The following is a 14,459-nucleotide window of genomic DNA, read 5'->3' as shown; positions in this document are numbered from 1 at the left end:
CAGCGCTACTGTGAGCTGAGGCTGTTAATCGATTGTATTTGCTTCAGTTGAAGCCGTCAGCCTGCATTATTTCAGCTTATTTTTTAATTATTTAACAGCAGAATTCTTGGTGGAAAAACTACATTGCCCATAATGCTATACAGAAAATTACACCAATCAGTGAGTCGAAAAAAGCAACACGCGCCAAAATAGCTTTTAGCTCCGCCCACTCCCGTGAAGAAGCGCGAATCTCTCTAAGCTCTAAAAATACATGTTTGTATGTATAAAAAAATTAAATAAACTTAAAATATATAGTTTATATATATATATAATCAACATTTGTACATTTTCCTATCGTTTTAATTCGATTATGCTGTTTGCAATGCTTCATGGGATTGTAGTTCTTTCCCTCACTAAAGCTATTAAGCACACAGTCCTTTCAAAACCTTTTTTTTTTTGCAAAGTTAGTAAGGTTGTGATTCTCCTTGTAGGTTGTCTTGTTTTATGGCTTATAATGCTTTAACAAAGAATATTTTTAGATCCCTATGGGGAAAATGAATGGGAAAAATACAGAAAAAGTGGGCGGGGACAAATGCAGTCTATACTGTGCACTAGGCTATTCATAAACCAGTAACAGCTATTATTTGAGGGTACGTTTGCACAACAATTATGTACTAATAAAAAAAAAAGGTTTATTCCTTTGCGTTTTTTGCATACGACAACGTTGTCATTCTGCCAAGCCAGTAGGTGGCGATGTCACTTATTAAAGAAACTACGCGCCTGTAGACCGAACACGTAATACACGTGAGCATGACGTCACAGTTTTCACAAATTCACATTTTTGTAGTTTACACGGAGACAATAACGGTATCGTTGTAAAAAAATCGCACTTTGAAACCCGTTTTCAAAAGTTTGCGTTTACAGGCCCTCAAAACGCAGTTGTCGCGCAAATGAACGGCCAAAACGCGTAAAGTTTTTCCATTTTTAGTTGAAAACGGTGTTGTGTAAATGGGCCCAAAAAGTAATAAACGTAAATGTGCCAAAAAACAAAAACGTCTCCGCCTAGTGGTTGCGATGGCAAACTACACAAAAAAGAGTCATTTATTATTAACTATTTAATTGATCTGGCGAAAAAAATTAAATGTAAACTAAATAAAAACTTATTTAACTCTACAGGTAAAATCCCATAGATTGCGTGTTTTCTGACAAGATGAAAATGTTGTTAGGTGCAATTAGACAAATTAGTGGCAGTGAAATGACTATCATAATGATCGCTAAATATGTTTAATAGTCAATACAATTTACAACACATAGTGTTTCAAAATAGCGTCATAATCCAGCTTAAGTAAATTCGGTGATGCTTCATTTTTGTTGTAAAAAAAGTTATTAATTTATTTTATTTAATATATAGCCGCTCTGGAGAAAACCGTGATGTCATCGTCCAGCTCAGTTCAGTATGCTGCCAATGCAGCAGATCAATAATATTGTTGAATATTAATTTAAATGTATAATGTATGTATAATAATATGAGCTTTGTTGAACTATTTCTCTCAGAAGTGTAAAATGCGAATCGTGTGGGAATGTGACATCATCACGCGCGCGCTGACAGCCGAAGCCCCCCGGAGGTTTGATGAAACTGTGGGAGCCTGAGCAACATGACACACTTGAATTAAAATGCGCTTTTTATGTGGATATGACAGCCGCCTTACATGCCTACATCAGCGGTGAGGCTTTTATTCTCTTTGTATGTGTGTTTCGTGTGCATCTGAATGCGGCAGCCCAGTATTCTGCCTTACAAATCGATAGCAGCAAAGCTAACTAGTGTCAAGTGCATCATCAAAAATACACACATCGGCGTGCATATGCATGCATCGATTATCTGCCGTCTGAAATGAGGAATATTAGCCAAATATAGACGTGTTGATGAATGCAGTGGAGTATTTTTTCTTGTGTTTTTCTGGCTCGCGCAGCTGCTTGCTTTAGCTCGAGCATGAAGCTGCAATGAATGCATGCGTGTGCACGAGCTTCCGTCATACTTTCTTATTTTTAAACTTTAACCAGTGCATATTTGTGCAGTCAAACTCTTTGGCTGTTATGAAGCGTTAGAGTCGCATTAGTGAACAGTCACGCAGATGTGTCGTAAACATGGGCTCGTTCCTTCCGTATTGTGGTGTTTATGCGCCTGACCGTGCTCGTACTTCCCGCAGTTTTATTAATAGCCGAGTTGGTCAGCGAAATATGAATGCATGATGGTTTGACATCGATCAAGGCACTCACTCAGTGTTTTGTGTAGAAATCATCGGGTGTTTGTCCTGCTGACTCACTGCGTCTGTTAGGAATTGTCTGAACTTGATTGATTCAACATGTTTCACATATTTTGTTTTGCCCGTTTGAGAGGTTCAAAATATAGAGTCATGATTCAGAGAGGTTTTTATGTTGCTGTAGGTCATATCACATTGTATTTTGTTGATCTTAGACAGGGTTTACTGGCCAGATTAGACATTGACAGTACAGACCAAACAAAACATAGAGAGTCAGTAAAGGAAGGTACATGATATAAAGTATAAAATGTGGAATCTTCTATTTGCAATAATGACTTTCTATTGCTCTCTCTTTCTTAGTTGTTACATGTAAGGTAAAATCATTGACCACTGTTGCATCTTGCTGTTTTTTTTAATCTCGTGCCACTTGTACAACTGCTTAAAGGGATAGTTCACCCCAAAAATGAAAATTATCCCATAATTTACTCACCATCAAGCCATCCTAGGCGTATATGACTTTCTTCTTTCAACCGAATACACAATCGGAGTTATATTAAAAAGTATCCTGGCTATTCCGAGCTTAATGGTAGTGAATGGTACCTGAGATTTTGAAGCGCAAAAAAAGTGCATCCATCCATCATAAAAGTAATCTACACAAAGCCATGTGTTTTTGTAAGAAAAATATCCATGTTTATAACTATAATCAATGGCTTCTAGAGTCTAGTTCCGGCAGAAGAGTGACCTCTGACCCAACACATGACCTCTGACCCGGCGTATGACCTCTGACCCGACACATGACGTAAGAGTAACGTAAGCTGAGAGTCGGCGCCTCTCACGCTTCAAACAACAAACTCAAGCTCCTTCCTCATTTCTTAAAAAAAAAAAAATCCTTTTAGACTTCTAATTTATGACCAGTGTTTTGTTTTGCTCAATCTTCTGCACTTCCACGTTCATCACAACGTCAATGTCTTTTCTGTTCACCAAATGCTTTTTAATATTTGCTATTACTTCAATGCAAGTGAACAAGCGCGCCGCTATTTGTTGCGTAGTGACGTGTGTGTGTGTGTGTGTGTGTGTGTGTTCAAGTGAGCCAGAAATGCGCAGATTCTGCAATACGCTGTGTTTAATATATCATGAGGATCACGAGTTGCGCTGAATCCGCGCAGATTTGTCTTACACGAACTTCCCCAGTAAAGTGAGTAAACACAGAAACGCCAGATTGGCTCGTGATTCGACAGCGTTTCCCGCCAAAGCTCATTTGTACGCGCATCTGGCGGGTCGAGGTGTTAATCTCAATCCCTGAATGTTGCGCTCCTGTTTGTCATTGTGCTGAAACTTCACGCCAATAAATCATCAGGAATATCGCTGACTTGTGCGTCTCAAGCGCCTCTTTACGCTCGGCCTAACGCCTGTTAGGTGTCCGTGGATTTGCCTGTATTTGGTGTTGGAAATGGAAACGTCTTTAGACATGAAAAACATTTTACAATCGATTCAATGAACACTAATGTCTCAGAAATCGAACAGGAGTTTTTCACAAAAGTGACAGCCCTAGTCATTATAGGTTTATGAAGTTATGTATAATTTTCTTACACAAACGCATGGCTTCGCTTCAGAAGGCCTTTATTAACCCCTGGAGGCTTACGGATTACTTTTATGATGGAGGGATGCACTTTTATGGGATTCAAACACTCAGGGTCTATTCACGCCCATTACAAAGCTGGGAAGTTAATATAACTTTGATTGTGTTTGACTGATTTGACTGATTTACACCTAGGATGGCTTGATGGTGAGTAAATCATGGGATTATTTACATTTTTGGGTGAACTATCCCTTTAAGCTCTCAAGGTAAAACTAGTTTCTCTTTAGAAAATAATTGTAAGACCTCTGTGTTCAGTTCCATTCTTGACCTGCGCACAAGATGATAATAACAGGGCTACGTAAAAAATCTCGAATTCTCATTTTTACGAACTGATATCGATTCTTAAAGGAGCTGTATGTAAGAAATTGATTTCAATTAATCATAAAATGGCCCTGAAATGTCACTAGACATTAAGAAATCATGTACATTTCAAATAATTATATCACTGACAACAGTAGTCTGGCCAGGATATTGTCATTTAAAAAGTGCAGTTGCAGCCCTCAACTGATGTTGATGTTGTCATGTTGTGTTTTGGTCTGATGCTCCACCCTCCACCTATCGACCAATCACGAAGTCAGTAGTGTTGCGGCATCCGGGTTGCCAGCTCTGCTCTAGTTACCACAGCTGCAGCTCGCCACGTTCCTGCTGGATCCTGCTGCCGATCTGGCAACCTCGAGTCAGGGAGGAGGGGGAGGGGATACACCACTCTACAGTAATTTGACAGTGATTGCAGTACTAGTTTTGGCCACAATCTTACATACAGCTCCTTTAAATCCCAAGAATCCTAAGAAAAATGTCCTGTTTTCAGTTGATTGTTTGTTACTTTGAATATGAAACAAAGTCTCAGATTTCAAATTCTGTCCTCAGTTCAAGAGAAGCAAATGTAAACCGATCATCTCTGCTTTAATACCAGTTACAGCGAGAAATAAACATTAATGAACATCCGAAGGAATGTTGAACATAATGTAAAATGTAAAACAGCTTGTAAACAATGTCATGTAACGTCACATTTACCTCATTAAGCATATTCAGTAAGCATAACTCATTAGTCAGCGATAGGAAAATTAATTCTAGAGGGGAGCATTTTGCTAAATATATGCACCATATTACCCATTATAATTTTTAATTTTCTTAATATTTAATGCATGTTTGAATAAATCCGTCAAGTTGAAAGCCACAATTTAAATGTTTATATTTTTAAAAAAAATGAATTGGAGTAGACATACAATTATGTAATTGTACCGTTAATATTATAATAAAAATTCCTTGAGTGTATTAAGTGTTTACATACAAATTAGTTAATTTTAACCTTTAATATTATAGTAATGTATTGAATTGTATGGTTTTCGCCATTGGAGATTCTTTTCCCTTGAGAAAATTTGCCACGTATTGAACCTTATATATATATATAGGGTAAACGTACCTATTAAGCTCACCAAAATCTACATTGAGACATTTTTAGTGCACAAGATATTGGTTTTAGTACAAGAAGTTATTTTAAAATAAAATATTAATCTCTCACACTATAATATTTCATTTTATTTTAAATGACAAAAGTATTTCAATTAAGATGTACATCATTAAATATAAAAAGCCTGGCTGTGCTTAATGGGTACATTTTGTACCCTTTAAGCACACCCCTGTTCCCAATAAGCTCACAACATGTTTTATGTTTATTTTAAGCAACCTTTTTAAAGAATAATTGAAAAATGTTTTATTTGAAGGTACAGAGTCAATCACAAAAGCAACAGAACTCTAAAATCAAGCACAGATTCTAAAAGATCAGATCTGGTACTCCACTTGTGTCTAAAGCGCAACTTACGCAACTGGTGATAATTAAAGTAACTGGCGTAAGCTAGTTACTTTACTTCATAAAGTTTGAAATATGTATATTTTTGTTACACAAACTCATGACTTTGCTTCAGAAGGCCTTTATTAACTCCCCGGAGCAGTGTGGAGCACTTTTATGATGGATGGATGCACTTTTATGATGGATGGATGCACTTTTATCATGATAGATGCACTTTTACGATGGATGGATGCACTTTTTTGAGCTTCAAACTGATGGTTGCAATTCACTGCCACTTTAAAGCTCGGAAGTGTCAGGCTGTTTATTAATATAACTCCGATTTTATTCTTCTGAAAGAAGAAAGTCATATACACCTATGGCTTGAGGGTGAGTAAATCATGGGGTAATTTTCATTTTAAAGTGAACTACTCCTTTAAACACCTCTGATTGGCCAATGCGTTCACACGCTCAATATAGCTATGTCTGTGATTGGCTACAATGATCAACACTTCAAAAACATGTCTTCACCACACGCTTTTCTTATCAGTGTTTGAAAGCAGGCGTCTATCAGAGGATCCCTAATATATCCACTGATAAACTGATCCGCTGACAGACGCCTGCTTTCAAACGCTCCCGTGTGTATGTGTAAGAGCTCTGAAGTCGTTATATCAGAATAAACTATAATTCTGTCTAGATTCTGTCATCTCAAGGCTGTGAAAAAAATAAGTTATTAATTATCTTATAAAGATTAACTTAAAGTGACAACCATCAAGTCTGTTTAAAAGGTATTTACATAGACGTTCAATGTGGATGAGCTTAATTGGAGCAGCAACAATTTTGAATTAATAAATATTACGTAAAATTTAAAGCACAATATTTTGCTAAATAAATAATCTAGGTCATGTATCACTTTAATACATATCTTAATATGAACAACTCTTATTTACAATATCTGTGAAATTAAACTTTTTCTAATGGATGTCACACAGAAGCTCTGTGATTTTCATTGTAGTGCACCCTTTAAGCTCACCTTATAATAATATGAAATATTATTAAAATTAAAGCAGTGTAAAATCACAGACCATCAATAAACTGTACATTTATTATATTTTGGATTTAAAAGTACAATCCATTAATGCCTGTGAAGTCATATATTAGTGTAGCACACAATCTTATACAGCTAGTAAGGTAACTATGTTCTGTAGCATCTGCGTTATGTTGCTAAAACTATCTTTTGGATCTATCGTAATTATTTCCCAGATCCATGTCACAGGTTATAATATGCAAAGGTCTAAACATTAATCTCTTAATTTTGCAGCAAGTAGTTATACTAACCCAAAATAAAGGCTTAAACATTTAAAAAATGCACTTTTAAGGGGCTCCTCTTTTGGTGAAAGTTTTCAGACAGCTTTCAAAATGGCCACCAGACAGTGTGAACACATAGATACCCATATCTCAGTGTGCAATGGTCTGATTTGCTTGAAATTACAGGAGGTATGTAGTAACAATTGGTTAAGACATCAAGTAGGATAAAACATTATTTTTTTCTTATTAAAATCTGATCTGAAATATGGAAGTGTGCTTAATGGGTACTTGAGCTTAATAGGTACGTTTACCCTATATAACCAAAATAATTTATATCGAATTGAATCGGAATGGACTGCAAGCTACTGAATCGAAATCAAATTGAATCGTGATTTTGTGTCAATACCCAGCCCTAATAATAATGCTATGTAAACATTGATACAAAATCCCATGTTACAGAAATCTGTTTACATGTTTTCATCTGATTGTAGAGTTTAAACATTTAGAATTGTGTCGAATCTTTTTAGATTGGCGAAATTCTTCTGTATTTGAAACATGATACTCTATATTTTATTGTCTGCAGTGAATCTATGCTGCACTGTACTGTTGTAATCTTCTAATTAGCAGCTCTTCAGAATAAATCCGCAGAGACCAGTAATTAGGTCTGGACCCCTGTGAGTTTATACTTTAGTTGCCTAAGAATCTAGGGCCACGTTTGTTATATTAATACTGTTAATCTCATCCTTCTTATGGCACTTAGTAGAGACAGGTTTGATGGATCAGAATGTTAGATCACAGATGTTGTTGCATTTGAAAAAACATCGTTTTTAATGTGCAGCCATGAAACTAGAAGTGATCTAAGAATATGCCACATTGAGAAGACTTGATTTTTCAGCAAATAATCCATTCTTGGAAGTAGTGTTGTCAAAAATATCGATATTTCGATAAATATCGATACTGAAATATCTGAACGGTACCAATACTAATTTCCCGAAGTATCGATACTAGCCGAGCGGTCACTTTCACTTCTCTCCAAAGGCGCGTTGACAAACACCACACGTGACGCACTCGTCTCATTCGCTCTGGTCAGAGCCATAGAGAGAGAGAGTTGCGACACTCCCATAGACCGCCATAGGAACTTTGGAATGCGGAAGTAACGCGTGTCGTGGAGCGGCCAATAGTTCCAGCATTGAACACCATTCATTTTCAGTGCTTCCGAAGTACGTTCGCTGGTAAATTAATGAAATTACTGTATTTTTTTACTTTTACACACATTAGCCGACCTCTCGTAAATCTAGTCTGTAGTTATATTTTATGTAGCCAGTTTTAGTAAATGTTTATTGGAAGATAATAGGTTAATTGCAGCTATAGCTTACGTGACCAACACTTCACTAACGTTAGCTACCTTACGGTAACTGATGTATATGATATATAATATTTTTAATAACATTTTATATGTATGTATATATATATAGCCTATATATAACATTATATATACATACACACACACAATTCATTTATTTAAATGGGTTAGGGTTATGCATATATGTGCTTATATGTATTTAGGAACATAGTTAATTCACTCATTAACTATCTCTCTCCGGTTTCATTTTATGAAGAATATTTTTCGCTTGAATATTTACCGAACATTGCTGTATATAGTCGTTGCTTTCTAAGTTATGGGAGCAGTCTATTTCCCTCCTAAATTATTCATTTGTACATGCACAGCGTAATTATTTATATTTTATGTTGGTTGGAATTGTGAACGGACCGCAGACCTCTTTGCGTGATCACGAAGCAGAATTTATAAGCAAGATCACGGGAATCAATAGCCTAATACAGCCCAGTTGTGCTAAAATAAATATCATGAGACGTCCATCATCAGATGAATGACATGGAAAAGTTAAGTTAGAGCCGCTAAAGCCAGTGGTACTACCCATGCGAACATGAACACTAGCGTTTCCCTCCAAAAATATAGCCTATAAACTTATCTAAGTTGTCACCCTGCCTCTCCAAATGCAAAACTGACATTAACTAAATGCAAAAACAGCTGAAAAAGTACTTGGGTGTGTGTTTTATTTTATATTTACCGTTTAATAATGCAATCGCTGCTGTCTGTCCATAGAAGAACATGACAGCCCGCGTATGTTGTGGAACTATTGGGGCTTACATGAACCACGTGACAGCCGTCGCGGCGACATCAAAGCGTGTCGCAACTCTTTCTCTCTATGGCTCTGGCTCTGGTTAAATAGCAAAAGTGAAGTGAATGGAAAGATTGCGAGGGCGGCGCCCCCGCGACCGGCTTTGGTTGATTGATAAAGAACACCGCGATCGGTAGGGTTGGGTATCGTTTGGGTTTTATCCGATTCTAGTACCTACTCGGTATTTTTTAAACGGTTCCGGTGCTTAAACGGTTCTTAAATCGGTACTTAAGAAAATGAAACCGCACACACGTTATCAAAAAATAATACCCTTTAATTTACAGGGCCAAACTGGACACAATATTAACTTAAATCTTTAAACAATATAAATACAAGTAACATATGGTAATAATAAAACCAATATAAAATAAAAATTCATATTTACATAATATCAAATGAAACAATATTGTATCAAACAATGTAATAATACTGGAGATTAATAGAGATTACTAGCAGGCAGAGCTGCCAACTCTCACGCATTGACCGTGAGACTCACGCAAATGACCCTTTTCACACAGAAAAATCGCGGACAAAGAGGACACGGACAGACAAGACAGAGAAGGTTACTTTTGATATGGAACAAATCCACAGCTGTCAGATTCTGTCAATATTTTTACGAGATTCACACAATAAATAACGTTTTGGCTCATTGAAATGTGACAGATCGCTGTAGCGCGTCAGTTCAAACGGCACGTGATACAGCAGCCTACAAATCCACTGCTTCTTAGCTACGCAGCGTTGAGTGAACCTATGAAAGAGAACATCTCTGGTTACTGGTGTAACATATCTCTCAATAGGGAACGGGACGCTGCCAAGCTCCTCGCGCTGCCGACCAGCTTCCTTTTTCGGCAGAGAAATCTGAGGAGCAGATGGCGCGCGCGCGCCAACATAGTATGACGACGTAAGTGCGTCGATGCGGCGCCCGCGCCATCAGCCAATGAATTGGCTTGATTCTATATAGGATTCAGACTATCGGCACACCCAGAGGGCGTTCTGACACGTAATTTTACACGTGAAATGCAGCCAAACCTTGCGAGAAAGAGCGCGCATGCGAGACAGAAGAAACTGTGCTCCAAACTGTGTAGCACACGCACGGCGGAGAGGGAGAGAGCGAGAGACCTTGTGTGTGCGTGTGTGCCTAATGAAGTTAGGCACCGAAATCAGGCACCGAAATTTTCGTTCTTTTCGGTCTGGTTACTACCGTTTACGTCGGAACCGGTTCCCTATTGGCACCAAGTTTCGGTACCCAACCCTAGCGATCGGGCATGTCGGAGAATACGTGGACACGCGCTTCACACTGTGAGCGGGCTGCGGGCACCCAAAAGATTGTTTGACTATCAATAATCCCTCACATCACTCATTTTTAAAAATTATTTTATAGGTGAAAACAGACTTAAGGAACAGGCTCCAGGGGTACCATTTAGCAGCATATATGCTCAGCATCAGGGGTGTTTGTTATTTGGACAGACCTGCCCCCACTGCTAAAAAAAATCCTAAAAGAAACACTGTAACTCTTCTCATTTTAACTTTTCTGAAACATTAACCAAGATGGCCTAGTATTGTTGTTGATATGAGTCTGTGTTGTCTAGTATTGTCACCGTTTTCTTAAAGTTAACATAATCTGACTGAGGAATCTTAGACAAGTAAATATTGTTGTGGTCAAATGTAAATTAGCTTGTGCCTATTTAACTTTATTCAAAAATTATTATTTAATTCTGCAATTTTCCTTCATTAGCGATTATCCTCAATTTGATTACACAGATACTAATTAAACTAAACAGCTAGACAATGGCATCTCTGAATTCAATAATGAGATGCCTTTAACTGAAAATTTAATGTTTAATCTTATTATTATACATTACTGACACTCTATCCTCCAATTTGATACTGTTAAGTGCTTTTTTGTTACAGTATATTTTAATCTTTGATAACAGTAGGTAATAAAAATACAACGGATCATGTAAGCTCTGGTCCAATTAAAAAATATTAACAAATAGAACTCGGGACATTTTTGTTCATGTAAAATATACCTCATTGTCATGTTCTAGACTTGTTATATTTAGCTTTAAATACAAAAAATACCCCCTTAATATTGTGGCAATTTTTTTCTCTGTGGTATCGAAAATGGTATCGAATATCGATATTTTTCAAGGTATCATATCGAAGTTAGAAATTCTAGTATCGTGACAACACTGCTTGGAAGTTTTAGTAGAACAATGCTTTGCAGGTTGTATTTTTGTGTGTACTTTGTCATTTTATGTAACGCTGCATGGCTTTTCAAAGTTACAAAATGTTTTCCAATGTTTACAATGAATATTAAAGTCCCCCTGTAGTCAAAAATTTTATCCCTTAAAAGTCATATTTGATCACCAAAATGACAATTTTTTAATGCTTTAAAATATCTTGAATGTAACTCGACACCCTCGCCTCATTTAGTATGCATAGTTCTATGAATATGCAAATGAGCCCCGCCTCCACTCACTCACTCAGCTCAGAGATCCACTGGTTGACGATCACACGTTGATCTGATTGGTTACAAGGTCGTTTGTGACGTCAGAAACACCAGCGATTTCAAACCGTGTTTTTGAGACTGTCTTTGGTTCACTGCAGTTTTAAGTAGGAAATACTCAGCAATGCTGTCGACTTATGAACTTACACATGGTTTGTCTTAAAGCAGATTAAAAACACCACATAGACACATAAACAACATTAAAAGCTGGATTTTCACCACAGGGGGACTTTAATATTTGTATATTTTTTAATAATATGTTTAGAGATACTAATACTGAGAAACTGAATGCACAAAAAAACAGACCATGCTAATTAAAATCATTCTTTCAATTTATTTCCCTCAGGTTATAAAGGGCGACCCATTTGCCTCTGAGAAAATGCCTTATGGGAAACGCTATCATTCGAATACATTCCAGAATTAGAGGACCAAGAATAAGCTGCATTTTCTATGAAAACATTTTGTACCCAATCTGCTGGAGCAGACCTTTTTTGCATCGCCAACCTGCCGTCCTCGTCTCCAGAATCGCTTCACCGACCGTCCCGCAGGGCGACTGCCTATCATGAGATTCCGAATTTACAAGCGAAAGGTGGTAATACTGACTCTAGTGGTGGTAATCTGTGGATTCGCCGTCTGGAATAGTGGTAAGCCGAAGAAGGCAAGTGCCGTGTTTCCCAAGGATCTGGAGACGGGTAAGCGTAGCAGCGCCGCTGGTCAAGTGCAGGTAACTATACCAGTTACCCGAAAACCCGTCAACGAGACTCTACCGGAAAAACAACAAGTAGTCGCCAAGCCCGAAGTAGATAACACGACTCTCGTGTACAGAGGGATCGTGTTTCAGGTCAACTTTGACCAGACCCTAAAAAACGAGGAAAAGTTTCACAACGTGCGCCAGAAGGACGACCTTGTCGTCGTCATTCAGGTTCACAACCGCCCCGAATACCTACGGCTTTTGGTGGACAGCTTGAGAAAAGCGAAAGGAATTGAGAAAGTCTTGCTGATATTCAGCCATGACTTCTGGTCTCTGGAAATCAACCAGATAGTCGCGTCTGTCGACTTCTGTTTGGTCCTTCAGATATTCTTCCCCTTTAGCATCCAACTTTATCCTCAAGAGTTCCCCGGGAATGATCCCAGAGATTGCCCTCGAGACCTTTCAAAGAAAGATGCCTTAACGTTAGGCTGTATAAACGCAGAGTACCCGGACTCTTTCGGACACTATCGGGAAGCCAAGTTCTCGCAGACCAAACATCATTGGTGGTGGAAGTTGCACTTTGTGTGGGATCGAGTCCGAGTGTTGAAGGATCACCAAGGATTTTTGTTGCTCATCGAAGAGGACCACTACCTCGCTCCCGACTTTCAACACCTTCTCAAAATGATGGTGTCCCTAAAGAAAGAACAGTGTCCTGACTGCGATATCTTGTCTCTGGGAAGCTACGGACACACCGGCTACTCCAGCAAAGCCAACAAAGTGGAGGTGAAAGCATGGAAGTCCACCGAGCACAACATGGGAATGGTGTTGAACAGAGATACGTACCAGAAACTCCTCAGATGCACTGATGCCTTCTGCACCTACGACGACTACAACTGGGATTGGTCGTTGCAATACCTTACCGTGGCTTGTTTGCCCACGTTCCTGAAGGTCATGGTGAGCGAGGCGCCTCGCATTTTCCATGCCGGCGACTGTGGCATGCACCACAAGAAGTCGGCTTGCATGCCGACCAGCCAGAAGACAAAGATCGAGAACATTCTCCAGAGCAGCGGGAACCAGTTGTTCCCAAAACAGCTGCTCATCACAAAGAGACTCCCTTCTTCTGGAGCCAAAGGACTGGCTCCTCACGTCAAAAACGGAGGTTGGGGAGACATCAGGGACCATGAACTCTGCAAGAGCTACCTTCGATTACAGTGACTTTATATTCTCTCCTTTTTGTTGTTTTTGCATCCTCTAATGAAAGCCTTTAAGAGTTCTTTATGGACTACTTCTTATTGCCTGTTTTATTGAAATATTCCAAATAAAAAAAAAGAAAGTATATGTGACGTTTGGATTTGGTGGTTATGAGCATCATTGAAGTATTATCACTGGGAAAAAAAGTGTTATTGTTGTCACTCTTATATCTATTATTAAAGACTAGCATTTTTGTGCCATTTCAAAGACAACATTTGTATATATGATTTTAAAATCTGCAAAAGCATGAACTTTCTTATAATTATGTATATGTGTGTGTGTGTGTATACAGACCTGCAGACAGTGTGCTTTGGATCATTAGGGGCTTTCGCACTAGGTAGTTGTAAGAACTCAATTATAGGAACTAGCCACCAAGGTTGTCCCCCAAAAACTCAAGTTTCCCCAATAGGGCCATTTTTCTGGTTGCATTCGCACCGCCAGTAGGAACTCTGAAGTGACGTAACTTACGACCTGCCGTTCTGGAGTGTGTTTCCTGTACATAGTAACTCGTGCTTCACTACTATAGTGCGATGCATCGTTGGAAAAATCATCTAGCTCGTCACGACTGTTTCCTGAAACCATATTGTCGCAAATTGGACGTGCAACCACGTTGGTTAATGATGTCACGCACGTGTGGAGTAATAACTACTGTTAATGAATCCATTTGAGATCGAATTAATGCTAGATGCTTTGCTATAAATTACAGACATGCATCTGAGGACTATTTCTAATTTTTCTCAGTTATTTTGCTTTATTTCCAGATTCACTCATAGACTCGTTCTTACACTAGAGCTCGTTCACACATGCGCACTCTTCAAACACGACGCTTTAAAT

At 38.3% G+C, this 14,459-nt stretch overlaps 1 protein-coding gene across 1 annotated transcript; it reads left to right on the top strand.

Annotated features, from left to right (window-relative positions):
• Window positions 1–1,562: 1,562 nt before the first annotated feature.
• Window positions 1,563–13,825, top strand: mgat2 (alpha-1,6-mannosyl-glycoprotein 2-beta-N-acetylglucosaminyltransferase). The gene is made up of 2 exons (XM_056247195.1): window positions 1,563–1,703; window positions 12,030–13,825. Exon 2 carries the CDS (start codon window positions 12,246–12,248, stop codon window positions 13,587–13,589), a length of 1,344 nt encoding a protein of 447 aa, XP_056103170.1. The 5' UTR covers window positions 1,563–1,703; window positions 12,030–12,245; the 3' UTR covers window positions 13,590–13,825.
• The last annotated feature ends 634 nt before the right edge of the window (window positions 13,826–14,459 follow it).

Source organism: Rhinichthys klamathensis, unplaced genomic scaffold (genome assembly GCF_029890125.1).
Source record: "Rhinichthys klamathensis goyatoka isolate OS25496 unplaced genomic scaffold, OSU_Roscu_1.1 h1tg000043l_1, whole genome shotgun sequence".
NCBI classification, from domain to species: Eukaryota; Metazoa; Chordata; class Actinopteri; order Cypriniformes; family Leuciscidae; genus Rhinichthys; species Rhinichthys klamathensis.
This window is presented reverse-complemented; position numbering and strand designations above follow the sequence as displayed.